Here is a 20,395-nt window from a genome sequence, read left to right as displayed (position 1 = left end):
CAGAGTCTGGCCTTGACACACTGTCGTCCCCACTGGATTAACCTGTGTGTGCTGGGGGCCGTAAGAGGCTTAATCCACTCTGTCTCTCATTCCAGTCTCTGAAATCTGTGACACACCTCACTTTCTCTCTCTGTTTCCTGTTTTCCCAGTCAGAGCTAGAATTTAACAAAGTACATAAAGTTAAATACTGTACTAAGATGCAATTTTGAGGTACTTTACTTGAGTATTTCCATTTTATACAAATTTTATACTTGTACTTATCATACTTGGGGGCAACTATTGTACCTTTTACCCCATTACAGTTATTTGACAGCATAGATACTTTGCAGACTCATTTTTATTAACATTTTATTAACAAAAGATATAAATTATGATATATATGACAGATGAAGATACCCAACACTCTATAAAATAATGGAAAAAAGCTTCACATTTAGCATCTGCAACAGTGAAGTGATTAACTCATTAATGTATTTGTAAATTTAATCCGATAACATACATTATTCTAAAATGGTTCATTTTGCATAATGCATACTTTTACTTTTGGTACTTAAAGTGTATTTTGATTTTTTTACTTTTATGCATTTACTTAAGTAAAATCTTGAATGCAGGACCTTTACTTGTAATAGAGTATTTTTAGTAGTATTGCTACTTTAACCCCTGTACGATATATGAATATTTCTCTACTCGCTGGTTGCAGTAAATCTGTACATTATTCCAACTGGGTCACACCATATGACTCTCCCTTTGCTGCACCTCCATAACACGTGCACCGCGGGCAGATTTTCTCTGACCCTACACACTGAGCAGAAATAATCCTCTGTCTTAATTCAGGGGGTGATTTTTGATCCAGGATATACTGTACTGTACTGTATTAAATTCACAGGTATTATACATTTACGTGACAGTCCCCTACATTGTTAAACAAATGAATTTTCTGTGCTCTATGTGTGACCCTGAATATCTTCTATTCAGCCAACAGTCAGGTGTCTTACTTAACTAAAAGAAGCAATGCAACTTTTAAACAGTACTTTCTTCTTTTCTGCATCCTGAGTTAAGTAAAAGTACAGAAATATGATTAGTAGAATGTACTGTATTTGTGAAACATACAAACCTTGATTATTGTATTGTTGTATATTGTTGCATAATTATTACTGATGCATTGATGTGTATTCAGAATTTCATCATCGTACTTAGAGATAATTTTAGTGACATTACAAAATGTTGGGTAGTTTATGTGCTACAAATTTTCATATTATATTAACCATTCAGCAAAGTAACTACAACTGTGAGATAAATGTGTCGTTGTGCCTACATAGAGTCGGTAAATACAAGGTAGAAGGTAGATTTATTAGTTATTTTTTAAACTATGTTTAAAAATAAAAATATGCCCTTGATCCTGCTACATATTGGAGTAAAAGGATGAGTTGATTAAAATCACCAGCTGCTGATGGCATCATACAATTTCTGCAGTGCATTTTTTGAATCATAGTGTATCATTTTGTGTCCTGTTGGCTCTGAAACAAGGTCTGTCCATCCAGTAGCTTGATCTGGGATGTTAGGGGTTAAGCATGTCTCTGTGAAGATGTCTCTGATTTCCTGTTGCTGATTTAATCGCATCGTATCCTCTTTATTTTCCTGTGACTGGACATTAGCCAAAGGAAGGTTTGTTAGAGGAACAGCTCTCGGTCCAAATTGGGTCAGCCTCGCCCTGATGCCGGCTCTCCTTCCTCTCTCTTCATTCAGCACTCGTGGTTTCATTTTTCCCCTCTGGTCTTCTGGTGCTTCTCTATCATAGAAAAGTCATGCTTCAGCAGAAGGGGTCATGGAGTTGAAAGAATTGAAAAGTATAGCAAAAAAATTGCAAAGATTTGAGGAACTAGTGGCTGCTACATCTACATGAGCTGCCACTAGAGGTGCTGCTCAACAAAAAAACCTAAATATGGGTCGTCGCTATATGGTCGTATTTTGTAGGACAGTCTCAGAAGAATACACGGTTATCCTTTACTGTGGTTGTTAGTCAGAGTTGTTGTGTCACTGTCTGATTTTGTGGTTTTGTTTCTCACCATAGTTAACAGGACTGAGTGTGACCAGCGGGGTCGACCAGATGGTGGCGCTACACACATCCTCCCAGGATGATGTCCTGCTGTGTCTGCAGCGAGGGGAGCTGTGCACCAACCAGGATCGAGTAGGCGAGCTGGTGGGAGCGTTGGTGGACCACTTCACACGGTCAGTTCACACAGCCAGACACTGTTTCCTCAGCAGTGAGAACCTCACTGACTTCATCCTGTGGCTTCCTGCTCTGTTTGAACTGTGGCTTTTAAAGATGCTCGATAGTTTCAGGGACATCTCACACTTTGATTCAGGGCAGCAGTTCTGTTTATAAAGACGACTCTCAGGGTTCCCAGGCTATGACTGTAACTATAAACACCAAACTCAATACAGTCATTAAACTCTAACTTTATTTTCTCCAATCCTAACAAATGACATTCAAGTAGTAGGAAATTGTTTTGTTCTAAATTTGAAACACAGAAATGTTCTTATAAAACGGACATATTACATTTGTGTGTGCGCTAAATTGCTACTTGTTGTTGTTTTGTATTACTCATTGTACTGCAAGTAAAAATGTTTGAAGACCACGCATGCAAGTGGAAGAAATTATGCCTTTGAGGCATGTTTTGGTTGTTTAAAATGCAATCTCTGGAACCTATCAGCTATCGGTCGAGGATAACAAGCCTCTGGGGACTAGGGGCAATATTGCGGGCTGATCAGATGGGGCAAACGGATATCCGAGTCAAGACTTCCTCTTCAGTATGTCGGTCATTTCAGCTAATCTCTGTAAACAGATATTTGCATATGAATGCAGATAATTTAAAAAATAAAACTAATATAAAGATAACTCAGACAACAGCTGATGGGTTCGACAACTGCATTTCAGCCAATGCTTCCTGTCTCTGCATGAACTGATACCTAAAGCTCAAGAAAAATTGTTTAGTACTACTTGTACTAAAATGGAAAGCAGAACACTTCCAGTAGCAAAATCTTGAATTATTCCGAACAAAACAAAAATGCAGCATAGCATCTAGAGACTGAGAAGGTGATAGCTGAAGCTACAACCTTTGGTACTTAACCTTTATACAAACACTAATTGATCAGATTTTTAAGTCCTGAACCAGAATCAGAACGTGGTTAAGTCTTTCGCATATAATGAATTTGTTTCGGAACATTGATACAGAGTCTAAACATATAATTAGAAAATGAAATTAACAATATAACTAAATATTTCAAAAATCAAGAGACATATTCTTATGAAATCGTCTTGACTTTCTTTAGTTTTTCATAACTTTTGGATATTTATAGGTTTCTTGGCTGTCTTGGTAGTTCATTTAGGTCATCCCAGCAAGATTCAGACGCACAGCAGGAACATGCAAAGATTTCAGAAATGGAAAAAGAAAAGAGAAATTACTTTGTAATTTTTTTGCTCATGCGGATCTTTTATTTGTTTGTTGTAAGATGAGACGGCTTTTCATTAGAACCAAACACTACAGCAGCTGATTCCTCTCATTAGAAAACTTTCAATGAGGAGAAATTAATTAGTGATTGTGAAGTAATTGTTCGGAGGAAAAAACATGCAGCCTTTTCGTAACTCGGTGTCACACGAATAAACAACTCAGCGTCAGCCTCAGAGTTAGCGGTCAAAGACCCCGGCTGAAATGAAGTCTATTAATGCAGCACAACAATTACGCAAATCATACTCTTGGCATTTATCACTGTCGTAGTTGTCGGTGTGCGCGCCCCGATCTGAATAACTGCTGTGAAATGAATCAGTCACGCTGACATTTATCACATTTATCACTCGGAACCTGATTTGTCATCGCTGTTTATAAACCTGATTCACATCCACCCACGTTCATCTCTGCCAGACTTCATTTGAATGGCACAAGTTTTCACACACTGCAGACTGTTATGGTTGTAGTGTGTGTGTGTGTGTGTGTGTGTGTGTGTGTGTGTGTGTGTGTGTGTGTGTGTGTGTGTGTGTGTGTGTGTGTGTGTGAGAGAGAGTGTGTGTTGTTGTAAGTATGGCCGGCTGAGACAGCACCCAGTCTGCAGTGATTGGTCTCCCAAACTATTAAATCAGCCAAATGCTGCCAGGAACATAATGAGTGATATAAAAATTCAAACACACAGTGGAGCTCGTCTGGTTAAAAATCTTTGTGCTTTTGCCAAAATCCATCGAAGACTTTGGCTTCTTTATAGCTCAGACTCATTATTTCTTGGTGTTACTCTTCAAAAAAGAGCTTGAAAGTTCATGCTGGCCAAACTGGATCTATCAGAATATTTATTATATTTTTTTACCCGTAAATCTGTTGGAAATAGATAAATAACAAAACTTATTGAGACCTGGATTTAAAAGTTCTGTTTGCAGAGTCAACAATGTAGTTAAACTGTTAATACTAGGGGCGTAAAACACAGGTTACTATTTAAATTCAGTGGGTACGATATTTGTTGGTATGACTGAAACTGCCACAGTGCAGTTTGATTCAGTTCAGGGACCTGTGATCAGTATGAGGCGATATCAGAGAATACCTGTATTGTTTTTTCTTGGCTGCCAGCACTGTTTAAATGTTTAGGAAGGAGGTGTGCTTGGAAATAGTTGATGACAGAAATGCCAGGGAAATTTCAAAATAAAGGCATATCCTAAAGATGTATTGATATTTTAACTTTGCATCGATTTTATTGGATCGTTGATCATTGAATCGATGTATTGGTCCAGGTTGATGTATAGTTACATGGCTATTAATATCATGGCTGCAGCTGATAGTTGTTTTCATTATTGATTTATCTGCACATTATTTTCTTGATTGTTTTCTCTATTAACATCAGAAATAGTAATAGAAATAGTAAAAATCAAAGCAGAAAATAATTGGCAGATAATGACAATAAACGATTACAGCCGTGGAAGTGACATACACTCAGTTACCAGTTTATTAGGTACACCTAAAGTCTCTGCGGTCTTATACTTTTGCCTAATATACAGCGAGCAGTGAACAGATGGAACGAGAAAAATAGTCCAAATATACTACAACATTCAGGATTCTTATTGAACTCTGAGCGAGCCCTAAGCAGCAGCTTGTCCTTGCTCTAATAATAGGTTGAAAGTGCAAAAATGTAGCCGGAGTGAGCGATTTTTGAAATAAGTGACACATCCCTCAGCCTCTTTGCACACGCGCAGAGCTGGTTAGCGCATCGTCATTGGGAACAATTGAAACAATCTGATAATCACATCTAGTTAAGAAATGCTGAAATACAACAAACCTGCAATAAATTTTACCTTCTTAAAGATTTTGTTGAAACTGTTTAATAGATGTGTTTTGAAACAACTTTACTATAATATATAATAATTTGTTGGCTATAATTTGTATTTTTGTAGTGCTGTTGAGTTGTATTGCATTATACTAAGAGGTTACTGATATTTTATCTGCCTTATTTATAGGTGAGGGGAGGGTAGAGTAAGTAAAACTGAATTGTTTGTTTAAAAAAATGACATATCAGTAAATAACATGGGCCTCATTCACTGTCATGAGCCACTTTTATGTTTTTATGTGATTTCTGGTGTCATGTGGAGATGAAACATTTAATGAGCTGTCAGCTCTCTCTCTCATCAGTGTGACGAAACTTCTTATTTTCAGTTATTATTTTGTTTTTACAGCTCAGAGGCCGGGCAGACGGCAGCCGCATGAGGGTGTGTGTTCCTACTTTTATGAGTCTTTCTGTGTGTATGTTCAGCGAGCTGATCCACGATCCCTGGCGAGGCTTTTGTGGGTTTAACGAGTCTTAGACTTTTGGTCTGGGTTTGAGGCTGTTTTGGGAGGAGGGGGATATCTGCATCCCCGGGGTTCCTGCAGCAGCTGCGTGGCTCTGCTCGGGGTGTGTTGCAGAGGAAAATCGACCATCAGGAGTCAGTTTCAGCTTTCCGCCTGTCTTTGTGCCACCATCTGCGGTGAATGGAGGGGGTCGCGACCTCTACTCATGAGACAAAATCAGGGGTGAGCTGTGTAAGTGTGTGAGCATGTGCGAGGGGAGAGAGGAGGGAGGGAGGAGGATGACAACACACAAACACGCTCCTCTTGTGTTTCCCTCTGTCAGGAAATGAGATCCCAGACTTGAAGAGTCACGCGCACGTCATTTTTTGTTTATGAGGTTTGGAGATTGGTCAGGGGAGGAAACAGTCAATGCAGCGATTGTGTTTTTGTTTTTTTTTTCTCATCTCAGGAAATCAAACAGGAGAGAGTGGATCTGTGAGTGTGTGAGAGTTCGGTGGCACAGTTAGTTGCACAAAAGTGGGTCAGAGGAGGTAGCGTTAGAGGCACAAGGTAAAATCTGACTTCAAAGCTGCTCTGTGTTGTCGGCGAGGACGAGCGAAGACAAGCTGTCTGGTTTTCTGTCATGTCACATCCGTGTCTTGTTCCCTCGGCAGAGCTCATCCTCCCCTCTCTCCTCTTTCCTGTACGTTCCCTCATCCTCTCGTCCTGTCTCGCTCCTGCTTTCTCTTCCTGTCACCTGGCTCTGAGCTGTCGCTATGAATGAGGTGTGTGTGCTGGTATGTTTACTCTGTGTGTGTGTGTGTGTATGCGTGTGTGTTTGGGGGGGGGGTAGACTCATGGACCATCTGCTGGGACAGCTGGGGGAGTTTGAGTGGGCTAAAAGTAGGATTTAGGGTATGATCTGCCCCGGCCTTAAGAGATTGAGGAGGATTCTTTACTTAAAAGGCAATTTGTGGATTTTATTATCTTATTGATCACAGAAACTGTTTTCTGGATGGATTTGAAGTTTCTATATCTGCTGTGATGCTTCACCAAAAATTGTAGCAGTTAGTTTGCACCATTTTTTAAAAAAAAACATTGACATGAAAAACAGTTAATTTCTTGGCCAAGTCACATAATCATCAAGAACCTTATCTCTTTGAACAAATTTAGCAAGTCATTCACTTAATGCAACCCACGTTGCCCAGCGCTAAACTTTATTATAGTATTTTTGTTGTTGTTTTATTTGTGGTGCCTCGGCTGCATTAGGCCTCCATCAGACAGAGTGTGTTTTAGCAGCCGTTAGCATCTTTAAATGTAAATATTTTTAGGGAGAGTGAAGCGTTGTGCTAAATGCTTTTGCATTACTGAGCGCCTCAAGTTGAAAAACTTCAACTCAGAGTTAGGGCTGGGCGATATGGCTTTAAAATATTATCCTGATATTTTAAGGTTATATTGCAATACACAACATATATATATTGATATTATAGTTTGGTGTCAAGACTCTTAGTTCAGCACAGTCACTAGTGTGCTCTGCTTTACATCAGCAAAGTCAACAACATTAGTCTAGTTTACCAACAGGGCATGCAGGGGGACTAATGGTGCATTTCACTAAGACCCCTTTTTTCCTCTTGTTAGCACAATATTAGATTAAAAGTGACACCTTAATTATATCAAAAACCCACTTTTCTCTTTCTGTAAATCATTAATATATTTTTTGGACGAATCATGCTGCCCTCGAGGTTGTATTAATGAATTTATCCAGTCAGATGCGATTTGTGTTGACCGGCTAACACCTCACGTTTTAGAAAATGCCACTTCATTAGCTCCTGGGTAAAACAGCGACTCTTCCTCCAGCCTGTTATTTGTTTTCATTTACTCTTTTCTCTTTCTTCTCTCAGCTTCTCTCCCCTTCTCCAGCATTTCCTAAATCAGCACTTTCAGTTATGAATATGGAAAGACCTGGGACGGTGTTGCATTAATAGCAGTCTTCTGGGTCACCCCCTCCCTTCTGGGAAAGAAGCAAGAAAACGAGGAGAAAAAAACCTGATTTCATTAACCTCAAAGCATCTGCGAGTGGTCTTGTGATGTGGTTTTAATGACCAAAGACACACAGTGACCTGTTAGTGATGTGAAGGACTTGTTGACTTTGTTGTTTGATCTCGTCGGATGTCAACAGTTTGTCGGTTAGTGAAGAATCTTTCTGTTCTAAATTCACTTTTTAGGTCGTTAAAGGCGTCATCCGAAGCCTGAAATAGCCTCCTCTATTTCTCTTCCTCCCCTGTTTTTTCTCCCTCAGTGGTTGTCCTAAATGTGTTCGTCTCTTGGCCGGAGAGGCAGCTCATGCTCTGAACTCTTCACGGTCAGCTCGTCCCCTCCGCTCACCCCCTGCCCTCAGTTTTGTCTTTTTATTTATTTATTTATTTTACACCCCACAGCTTCTGACTGGTTCTAAATTTGGTTTCACACATGGCTCAGGATCAGTTGCTGGTGCAGTTTTGATCGTATGGAGAGTAACCGGTGGTGTAATGTTACTATGTACATCTACTAAAGTATTGTACTTGGTATTTTGCAACCTAGAACCTATTTTACCATGTTTTTGGATCTAAGTGGTGAACGGAGACAACAAATTTTGTATTGGTCCACTGCAACAGGCAGCTGTGAAACAGGCTGCAGTGTAACCACACGGGGCATCCTCACACTGTGACTTTACATCCACTAAAAGTTTCTGTTTTACCACTGACAGGCTCAGATTATCATTACATGTAACCGTCACTGTATGAGTCCATACAGTGACAATCCTTTTTGTTTAAGAGTAAAATCATTTTTGTTTCACCAAACTCAGCCCCGAAATCACCATCACCAACCCCACAGACTCCATTTACAGAAGTGATTTTTCTGATTATACTCACATACCTGGTTAATATATATATATATATACACATATGTATACATATATTTATTTTTTTTAAGTGGTTATACATTTAAACATACAATACAATGTACAAAACAACTGAACTTTAAAAAAAATGTTTTAAAAAAGACAGGAAGTTAAACACAAATTGACATTCAAAAGGCCATTAATAAATTAATAAGTAATTTAAAAAACAAACAAACTGCTGAATGATTGAATAAATAAATGAAAAAATACATGAATACAGCATCAATCAGAGTTTTATACATTACACATTCCTCACAGTAAGTTGACATATTCACCATTACCTAACTCCAATGCCTCTTTAATATCCCCATTTTTGACAAATTTTTAAAAACCTCTTCCAAATGCTATCAAACGGCGAAGGCTTTCTTTCTAACTATATAAGTTAGTTTCTCCTTTAATAAAAATTTTGTTTCAGAACTTTAACTTGTAGTGGAGTATTTTTCGGTGTGGTATTAGTATTTTTACTTAAGCAAAGGCTCTGAATACTTCCTCCACCACTGAGAGTAACTTTGACACAGCTTTTACTCTAGGTGTATGTAAACAGTAGTAGTAATAGTAGTATTTTAACACTGACCTATTTTCTTGTGATACAGCTGGCAGCTCATGTGGTTCAGTGATTTAGCCTGACTCTGATGATTACAGCTGGTCTGCAGCTTGTGACTGACTGCCATCAGCACATGTGTGAATAATTTAAATACGTTTTTATCCTCACACATACATTTGCATGACATATAAGCATATTAGAGCTCAGTATCTGTAAGTAGAGCTGGCACCAAATGTAGAGCCAGTGCTTCATCTGTGTCTGACTTTAATGTTGTGGCCAAATGCTCTTTTTGAGATAAGACGGTTCACAGTTTTCGTGCCCACATGCTAATATTATATTTTAAGGTCACACAGTAAGTTCTGACTTATTTAAGAAGCTATATATTTTTGTCAATTTATAACATGTTAAACTAAAAGAACATTTATCTCAACTTAATGAACATAAGTTTAACAAAAATGGTTCTGAATATTGAGAAAATACTGACACATATCAGATCAAGATAATGGTGTTATAAATACTTAAATACATAGTTTATCAATCTTAGCAAGACAATAGCTCTGTTAAAGTTATCCTGCTCATGCTGTTGCAGTGTGTATCAACTCTTTACCTGCACCCAAACTGCAAAGAGTGTGTTGCATAAAGAGAGTGCAAACAATTGTTTATTTTTGCAGTTTGTAGGATTTTGTGTCTCTTCCACTTCAGATTGTAGATGATGAATGCCGCCCCTCTGTGAGGTCAAAACCTTCACTTTCGTCCAGCACAAAATTAACTCGAAGTCAAACCTTTCAGACAAGTTCCAGCAGTATAAGTATGAAGAGTATTTTGGTGATAATGATTTTCTACTGAAACTGGGTTTCAAGGTTTTGTAAATGTTTAGTGAAGACAATTGTTTTGAGATTAGTGCCACAGCAATACACATTTTAGTTTGGTGGTGTCTCTACTCATCTGACGAGGCTTGACACAGATTGTCACCGAGCTGACAAACTCAACATCGGAGAAACACGATGAACACGTACATATATTCTAAATTTACATAAATCTACATGCTAATACATGAATGCTCAGGAGGCGGTGTAGCAGCGAGGATGCAGTACTTTTTGTTGGTGTATGAAAAGCGGCAAATGTTTATTTAGACCATGAACAAAATAAACAAGAAAACAGACTCCGGCAGTTTTTCAAGTGGACACAAACCTTGTTTCATGCGTACATGTTTCATATAATGTGCAGTCAAACTTATTTCTAACACTAAACAGCACAAATAAACTCTTTTTGCTGATTCTGTCTTCATATACCGACACAAATTACTGCATCCTCACCGCTATATTGCTGCTTGTGGATAAAAAAGTGACTTACAAAAGCCTAATTCACAGAGGATCAATATGATAGCAGGAAGTGGGTAGTAAAACAGTAAAAGTTGTCCTCACAGATGTCATTTTAGCCGCTGGCGAATTACAAGAGCTATGCCGGGAAACCCATGTGACCTTCATGACAGTACAATACCAAGTATTGTATTAAGTATGATGTTCCAGTAATATTAAGCTGTAATTTTATCAACAAAGACAGCTAAATAGAATATTATTAGATTACCTCAAAATCAAATACTGAAAATATTGTTCCCTATACTAAAAAAATGAACACAGCTGTGAACACTTGAGTTCCACAAATGTTCTATTTCTCTTTAAACATCTCAAAATATTTTGAATTCAAATAAAATGCAGTTTGCGCAGAACATAGGATATCATAAAATGTTAATATTTTTAAAACTGCCATATTTTAAAGATGTATAAAAAGTGTTATCAGTAAATCTTGGCAATGTAACTAAAGTCTAAATATAGATTTCTTTCAAATGTAATCTGGATTAATTATAGTTACTTATTTTTTGTAATCTGATTAAATAATCCTAAATGCATGTAATTCTTCGCTACCTAAACCTGACACTGAGATGACAAGGCACAGAAATACACTTTTAAATGCAAACTGTCTCTCTGAACAGGCGAACCAGTGAGTTAGACGATAAAAAACAGCAAATTAGGGCTGTGATGAGGGTTGAAAACTCATAGACATGCGGTCTGACCAGCACAGGTTGTATGGAGAAAAATCCCGTCCGAATGAGGTTTAAGAATGCACTCATGAAATACTCTGGAATTCCTACAGTAGATAACCAAAAGTACGTCTGTTTACCATTTAAGATGTAACCTCATACGTGCAGTGTGTCGGAGGAACCATGTGAAAAATGAGATGAAGACTCAAGTTAAATTCCTGGTGAGACATTAATGCAAAGCTTTAAAATGCAGTTTTAACTCATATTTTAGCAGGTCAGTGAATACACTTCCCAATTTTGTACACAAAATGTGATTATTACTGATAGAATATTGTTTTTATTTTTAAAAAACATATTAAATATGCCATTGAAAATGATTGGCAGCATTTTCTGTTAAACTACACATTTGTAGTCGAGAAAAAACATTTGCACTGATTGATTTTCCAAGAAGGTCCAGGCAGACATGAATAGCGATATGATGTGGAGGAAGGATTAACAGGATGATGTGATGGGTTGTAAAGGACTCAGAGATAAAGAACATCATATTTTCCTGATGAGCTCATTCTCATAAGTTCACATCAAAGACTTTGTCTGTGGAGGAGCAGATTTTTATAAACGACGTCCTGACTAGTGGCTCGGTTGTTAATCTCGGGGACTTTCTGTTCGAGCATCTCAAAGCCTCCTGGGCGCACTCTTACAGAGCCAGATACTGACCTCAAAACTGCAGCAGCATCAAAAGGCCCTCTTTGTGGATTCAAACACACGTGCTGCCTTTAAAGCAACCTCAAAGTGGAACAAATGGATTCTTCAGGAACGTTTTCATTCCTCACAACAGTCTCACTGTAGTGTCGAGTAATACACGGCAATCCATCTGTGAAAAGAATTACGCTTTATGTCCTGCTGTCGTCACTCCGCTGATGTATTGATCGACATTGTGAGTCAAAAAAACCATCGCTGACTACATGTTTGATGCTTCTGCTGCCTAAAAACTCCAGATAGTGATCGACCATCTTATTGATAATCAATTTGATGAAACGCCCGGCTCACCCTCTGCAAGCTCCCTCACTGTTAAACTGATTTGCTGTTATCTCAGAAACGTGTCGCTGGTCTCGAGAATTAATCAGTTCTGAGGGCATTATTGAAGCCGGTGCTATTATTGAAGTACGTCACACATGATGACACACATTTATGACTCAAGCCGCAGATCACAGTGTTGCACCTTCAAGTATATTTGCACCGTTTATCGAATTCACTCTACTTGCATTCGCTCCACTGTTGTTACACTATGACTCATTTTTCCCAGAATGCCCCCTGACGAGACTCAAGACGCAGGGTGCAGCTGGTTTCGATAGGCCCACTGTTACTGATGACGGTGATGGTAATTTTAATGGATGATTAACACCATGACGCCAAACCACCCCGTGATGGTCTGCCCCCCGCGACCTCACACCCAAGAACTCAAGTGGCCTCATTGGCCCTCGCTAACCGGGCGCAGATGCTGCTGTTGCCCCAGAGATGGTTGCCAGGCAGCTGGGGAAGTGCTAATTAAGATTGCGAGGGGAAATTGGAAGCTGGTGATGACGGGTGGGTGTCAGGTCGGGTGGGATGGGAGAAAGAGGAGCTGTGGGGAGAAGGGGAGGGGCTCTGATGGGTGACTTCCTTCTGTATTGAAGGAGAAGTTTGACATTTTAGAAAATCTGCTTGTTACAGTTAGATGAGATGTCTGTGCTTCTGCAGATCCAAGTGAAAAAAGCACCATATGAATAGTTTTCCATCTTCGAGTGTGATTACAGTTTTTAATAACGATGACTCTGGTAGCCTGAGAAAATGCTTCAGAGTCCAAAAAATATGTATATGGAGATAAGTTTTAAAAAAAAAAAAACTCAGAGAAATGGTGGCAGCTGTGGATCAAAAACTCCCATCAGAAGTCTAACATTATCGTTAGTTCAACGTTGATCGTGTCTTGAGTTGGTATTGCCCTGCAATTACAATTTGGTCTGATAACAATGTTGACTTCTGGGAATGGTTAACATAGTTAAGTCAGGTAAAAAATAGTAGCTAATGTTTGCGAGCCTGTAGCCTGACGCCAGCTGTGCATCTATTAACAGAGTTAAATAGTTTAAAATATAAATAGACAGGAATTCTTAAGCACATTTTCTTACCCAACCAAAAAGACGACAGCAGTCGGTACTACTTTTGTTCTACGGCCATGGACCAACCACTCACAAAATAGTTCTAATGCACCAGACTCTGGTTCGTTTTCATCTGGCTCGCCATGTAACATTTTCAAATTGGTCAAATTGAGGGAAAAAAATCACTTTCCTTTGTTTTTATGGTTCACATTCATCATGAACCATGCTGCCTGCAGGTTCATCCGCACCCTTTTATGCAGTCACATTCTTGTGTTTTAAATGTGTGCAGTATATGGAGTCATGACTTTTAGCCCTCCATCTTAATATCACATGTCATAACTGCAAGAAAGCTATTACTTTCAAAACAAAACGGTCAACGTCCAGATCCTTTATTTAGTCTGTACAATTCAGATCAAGAGAACTACTTTGCTACATAGAAAACCTTTTTTAAAGTGACAGTTTAAAATCTTCAAAGGAAATGTAAGAATCAAGCTTCATAATTATTTTAACTGAGCAAGTTGCCCTAAAACTCAAAAATGGTGTTAGCAGCTGTGAAGTAAAAACAGTTAAAAATGTTGAAATAACTTTTTTGTGTCTTTCTGTGCAGTTACAGCTCTCCTTAAAAAAACAACACTCAAACCTAAGTGGAAAAAAACAGGTCATTTGTGAGTTCTCATCTTTCATTTGAAGGTTAGGGTGAGGTTACTGAAGGTTTGGGCAGCTAAAACGACTTGGTTAAGGTTAGGAAATGATTGTGGCCTCCTTAAAAGAAACCATGTTTGTTGTTGGTTGGATGTTAACCTCCGTGTCCAGTAACATCCAGCCCGGCCTCCTCCCTTATAGTCATCTTATCTCCAGCTTTATCTCTATGCACAACCACAGGGGAAGATTTTTGAACATTTTTTTGGCTGTGCATTGAGCATAAATCCTGCAGATTAAACACAACTTCCATTTTTATACAATAGCGAGCTGTTATTGTTTATCTCCTCGCTGTGTTTGAACGGAAGCGCTCACATGAGGAGTGACAGCCGGCCGTATTTAATCGTGGGCGTCTTCAGCAGCAGAAAGCTGCACTTTGCTGCACCACAGAAGCTGTCCTCCACACTCTGCTGGTGTCGGGTTTCTCTTGTGGTCGCCGGTTCGATGAGATCAGTATCACTCACAAAATCAAAATCCCGTGGAGGTCAGTGGGTTTCCGTGTTGGGCTCGTCGCTGCTGCAGCGGGCCAGACAGCTGGTTTAGGGGGTTAGGCGAGGCAGAGTTGGAGGCAGACGGGGGGCCAAGTGGAAAAAAGAGAGCAAGGCCACACCTGTTGGAGTGACTTATGATGAACAGTGACACAGATCTGGAAACATGTCCAATAACATTTAACACCAGGAAAGCAAATAATGTGGCCGCTTGAAGAGACAGTTTTTGAATTTTTGCCTGAAATACATTAGCTTTTTACACAAAAGTCATGGAATTTGCAAATAGACATTTCCAAGCATGGAAAAGTTTTGAGAAACTAAATATATCTTTTGTTTCCCAAACCTTGATAATAACACGATTTGTTAAATGACCATCCAAAAAAAAAACAACGATAATTTATGTTGTCAAAGTTTCAGACTTTGATAAGATATGTAATTTTCCAGGATTTTTGAAGAGAAAAAAAAAAATCAATTTTCTTCTTTAACAATCTCCTTTTTGTAAAAAAAGGACAACGTTTTTGTAAAAAAAAAAAATATATATATATATATATATATATATATATATATATATATATATATATATATATATATATATCTTTTTCTTGAAAAACAATGCCAAATGAAAAAGTAATAAAAAAAAACTAATAAGGAATATTGATGGTTATTTCAGACAATGTATGGTCTTGAAAATTTGCCTAAGTCATGGATATTTATTGGTAAAAATGTGTATCAACCATGAACTGGTGTTTTGATAGTTTGACAAGAATATTATTTCCCTTGACCAATATGCTGCGCTATGAGCCTCATCTTGTATTTGTCAGACCTCTCTTATCTTGACCTAAATAAGCCGGGTCCTGACAAAGTATCGGGTTGCAGGATTTAGGTCTTGATGCACGTGGTTAATGTTCAGTTATTTTTGTCTTTCTCTCTCTGAACATGCCAATTTTCTGTTTATGTGCTCGTCATGTGTCGTATGTAGATACCAAATGCTCAGTAGGAAGTGGCGGGGAGGGGACAGACGGCTTAACTCAGACTTTTGTGACGCATTCAACCACCAAACACGTCTGACTGTGTTTGTCGAGCAGATGCACCGGGCTTGAGTCACAGTTTGCTTGTCATCTGTGTGAGTGTTTGCATGGTTGCATATGCATTTAAGGAAGGATTGTGCAAATAATGACCTTGTTAAAGCTCTTGTGACAGAGCCGGCCCAGGTCTGGGAAATTTGATTATGTGCCTTCATCTCTTTACCTCCAGTTCATGAAACGCCCTCTGATGCGGCAGTGAGCATGCAGAATAAAAGTTAGATTAATGAAAATATTATGCCTTTCATGTTGTTCACATGGTTGTTTGTTAGTTAAAATGATTGAAAAATTCTCCTGTACTTTGAGGAAAGGACTTCAGCCAGCTGTTTGTGTAGTTTATGCAAAAGTTTTTTTCAAACTTTGCACGATGGGAATCAGGGCAGTGAAATCTGACATGTAGAGTGAAAAACCAAAATCACCAAGAAAACTTGCCAGCAAACACCAGATTTTTCCAAATGTTTTTTAACGTTGCCATAAATATTTCAGCAAAACTGTCCCACACTTTATGTTACTGACATCAGCTTACAGTTATTGTTAAATTGTTTCTAAATTTCATTCTGATTTTCATAATAAAGGTCTTAAAAAGTCTTAAATGTAACACCCCTAAAGCTGTAGGAACCCTGAATAAAGCCATTAATCTGGTTTTATATACCGTACAGTTTATACTCCATTTCATCGGTAAGCGCCTCACTTTCACGTGCAACACGCTCGTGACTTGAACTGTTAAAATACATCTCATTACAGAGCAGACTCATTATTCAGTGTATATTTTAATACCTGTTTAGAGTGGCGTGTTTTCGCTCCGTCTCTGTTCTCAGATTTTGTGTGATGCTCTCACCTGGTGTGTGGATCTACTGCACTAAATCAGATTGCCAGCACTGTTACATAACAGCTGAAATATTATGCAATCTGCTTAAATTAAGTTCACCTTCCAAAAAGTGGGACTTCATCTGATTCTCAGCCAGTGTTTCTGAGGGGGCCCCGTCGGTCTGCAGAGGACAGGACAGTCGTTTTGGTGCAGTTGCCAAAGGAAGCGGACAGTTGCCAAGGTGTCCTTTACTGTATGCATGAGCCAGCTCTGCTTATCAGTCACATTATCAACATTAAAGTCTCCACAAATAGCTGCTTGGCAAACATTGTTTTGCATCTGCTTTTTTTTAAAGCCTTCAAGTTGGGTTCATACAAAGTGCGTCTGCGAATAGACAAACAATCTGAATATGTTCACAGGAGAAATGGGCATATCAGCGATGCTCTCGTTGTCTCCTGGGTGTCGGGTTGTGACGTTCGTGGATCAGAGTGAGGCTCTTTGTATGCACACCGCAGAGCCATGTGCCGAGCCAGCTTGTGTTTGTGGGGTCGCCGCGGCCGGGCTGAGGCTGCAGAGTCCCCCGGGGGCCGAGGGGAAGCAGCGACTTCACAGTGGATCATCTTCAGCTGACTGTGCAGCGACCGGCCTGTCGAGCAAGCAGAGCCACACTTCCTGGTCCCAGCTGTCAGCAGAGCGGCTGTGGGTGTGTGACACCAGAGCACTTGCACTATGGATGAGACTGCGGTCAGTCGAAAACATCCAGCAGCACCAGGAAAGTGTGAAGTGATCAATAACAAACTAACAAAATATATTTAATTAGACCGAGGGTGCGTTTCAAATCACAAAGTCTTTCTTTTGAGTAGAAACTGCAGCTGCAGTACAAAGTATCAATCAGTTAATCAGTCAATCAGTCAGTCAGACTTTATTTGTGTAGCACTCTTCATGCAAGCATAACTGTAACACAAAGTACTTCATACAATAAAACCAGAACGCCACCCCCCACCCCTTATACACACACACACACACACACACACACACACACACACACACACACACACACAAGTACACAAAAAGCAAGACTTTTTAATTAATTAAAGCACTAAAAACGAGTACTCATTAAAACTGGGAACTGAGGAGATGCTACTGTAAGTGAGTAAACACCAGAGGCAGGCTCAAATCTATATATAAAAGATAAAAATAAATAATAATAATAATAATGAATATATAATTAATTCATTCAAATACTCTGAATGGTAGATAAAAGGTAAATGAAAGAATAACAGCACAACGTATAGCAATAGATATAAATGTTAAAAAATTGACTAAAATGTATAAATACATAGTCAAAAAACAAATGTGTGAAGTTCAATTAAAAGCCAAACTAAAAAGCTAGGTCTTGCATTTGCTGTTAATATGCATGTATTTGAGTATGTACTGTTGCATGGAGTGTACATTTAGGACATACTACTTCTTCCTAACATTGATCCCTGAACTCTGACCCTCATGCTCACATATCTGTTACCTTGGAGATAAAATAACACACCGTTCCCTAAACTTACCAGAAACGGAGGGCGACCCTGCGAGCTCTGCTGTTTTGCAATGTTTAACTTTTAAGTTATGACTGTATGCAGTGTGGAGTCTAGCATTTTATATTGATTAAAATAGCCTGCATACGCAATTCTCTATCTTTTTTTTTGCTTTATTTTTTTGTTATAAGTAATGGCTATGATTATTTTGTCTACTTAAACAATTTATAGTCCAATTATTACCTTTGGATTGGCCGTCAGTCACTTCAGCGCACTGCCATCAGTCACTGCAGCTTCTATCAGCTGTCAATCAGCTGTTGATGAGCTGTCATCTGTGTGCGGCTCAGTCGATGTGACGCCTTTGCTGCTGCGCAGAGAGTTGTGGGTCAGAGGAGCCAGAAAAATGAAAACGAGGGATGATTAATAACACAGCGGGCAGCACAGTTACTTGTGATGTTGTGATTTCAGGTCGATGTTGGCGGGTAATTTGTTTGCCTGTAGAAACAGTTTGCTCCAGTCTGGTTCAGTTGTAAGTTTCTCTGGATAACTGGATAAGGGAAATAAAAAAATCTTTTTGCAAGGCCTGTGTATATTAAACGCTATCCATGTTCATTCATTGTTTTTGATCTGTTGTTGTTTTTAATCTCATGTTTCTGTGTTTTAATGTGTGTTGTCGTGGCGTAATTGTTGTCATTGTATTTTAATGTTTTGTTGCATTTTAATGTATTGGGCTGGGATTAATGAAGTAAGATGTAAGAACATCTGCATTGCTGGGATGTGTAGTTACATTTCTGGGGAGTTGCACGTCAGGCTATGTTGCAGGCTACAGACAGCGTACACTGTAGACACGGCATCAATTCAGTGCAGAAGAATAAACATTGATTAATTTGGTGAATTACCAGAAAATTTCCTTAAAATACACAAAATTGACTTATATATCTAAAACTTTTGAAGCACAGTTATTTCAAAATTGAAGTTTAAATGAGGACACTATTTTCAAGCACTGCAGTTCATGTTATCCATCAGTGTGTTGATCTCATTGACATAAATGAGTATTTTACATTAAGAGCAATGGAGGGGCATTTAGCAGGGGTAGCGAAGTTTAGAATTTTAGGGAAGAAACTTTTTTATCAAGTATAATAATACAAAAAAAATGTGTTTTTGTCTTTTTCTTCTCTAGTATAAGAAAAGTCCACTTCCCAGTTAAAGTTTGCCCTTTAGCCGTGCAGCTACACATGCGAGGAAAACTGAAGAGCGTCACCGTAGAAACCAAACCGGGCCAAACCAACGCAGATTTCAAGAAGGGCCGAGATGGTTTCATCCTGTTCGTTCCTGCTAACTAACAGACCGTCCAACCGAAGCACCAGCAGCTGAATCCCAGGATCTGGACGCCCTGCGTTTAGGGAACTGGTCCCTTGATTTTGCCTTAAAAACAAACGTTTACTTTTACAGATTGTTTAGATATTTCTTACAAAAGTTGTTATGCGTAAAGAGCAGAGTCTGCTTTTCTTAAGCCTTTTTTCTGAGCTGCAGAGGGATGATGTTTACTGGACATTCACAAAAGTGTTGGAAAGAGAAATTAAGAGATTATTTTGTTTTTGTAGAGACTCAGGACACACGTACATGATACTGTCTTTGCTCATAATGTTACAGAAGATATTTTTTAAAGACCAGATGGAACCAAAATGGAAATAAGTGCACTTTTAGAATGACGAATTGTTCATTACAATGCATCAAAACAACGAGGAGAAAACATTTCAGATATATTTTTGTACATTGAGTTGAATTTTAATGAAATGAGAGCTACTTTTTTGTGCTGTTGCCTTAAAAAGGGTGACTATAACAATTATTTCATGTCAGAAGAAATAAAAAAGAAACAAGAAGAAAGAAAATAAATTATTCAAGATTTACTGAAGCGAGTGTGTTAATTTCTCCCCGATGCTTTGCTGCATGAACAGACAGCGCGCTGTTGACAAGTCGACATTATACAGTGATTAAAATGTTTTTTGTCAAATGTGCTTTGGGGCTTTGAAAGAAGATGTGAAAATTTGAATGAAAGAGGTCAGGGGCCTCCCAGTGTTGCTCTGTGGTGGAGATGATTTCCTGCACAGAAACAGTCATTTTACAGCATCAGTTAAAGTTGTTGTGTTTGTTCGTAGCACTTCTCCGCCCTGCAGGAAGAGACATTCAATCCAAACTGAACTGCAGCAGAGAAAACTGGACTCTGACGTAAGAGCTGTTTCCTCTCTTGTCCCTTCGGTGTCCTCTGGATCAGATCAGCTGAGGTGATTAACACACGGACACTGCAGACATTACACGGCATCTCTGAG

The 20,395-nt window shown here is 38.8% G+C and overlaps 1 protein-coding gene across 2 annotated transcripts in view; it reads left to right on the top strand.

The window, feature by feature from the left end:
- The window catches only part of myo1g (myosin IG), a 54,950-nt gene extending 34,970 nt beyond the window's left edge, over positions 1-19,980 (top strand). For both annotated transcript variants that reach the window (XM_088090147.1, XM_088090148.1), the window contains 2 exons: positions 2,072-2,229; positions 19,246-19,980. In XM_088090147.1, the coding sequence (XP_087946273.1) occupies positions 2,072-2,229; positions 19,246-19,408 (321 nt within the window). In that variant the 3' untranslated portion in view covers positions 19,409-19,980. The remainder of the gene's footprint in view (positions 1-2,071; positions 2,230-19,245) is intronic.
- Positions 19,981-20,395: the final 415 nt, after the last annotated feature.

Source organism: Plectropomus leopardus, chromosome 17, assembly GCF_026936395.1.
Source record: "Plectropomus leopardus strain MGB_pleo_1.0 chromosome 17, ASM2693639v1, whole genome shotgun sequence".
NCBI classification, from domain to species: Eukaryota; Metazoa; Chordata; class Actinopteri; order Perciformes; family Serranidae; genus Plectropomus; species Plectropomus leopardus.
The sequence above is the reverse complement of the archived record's forward strand: the minus strand, read 5'-3'. Positions and strand labels throughout refer to the sequence as shown.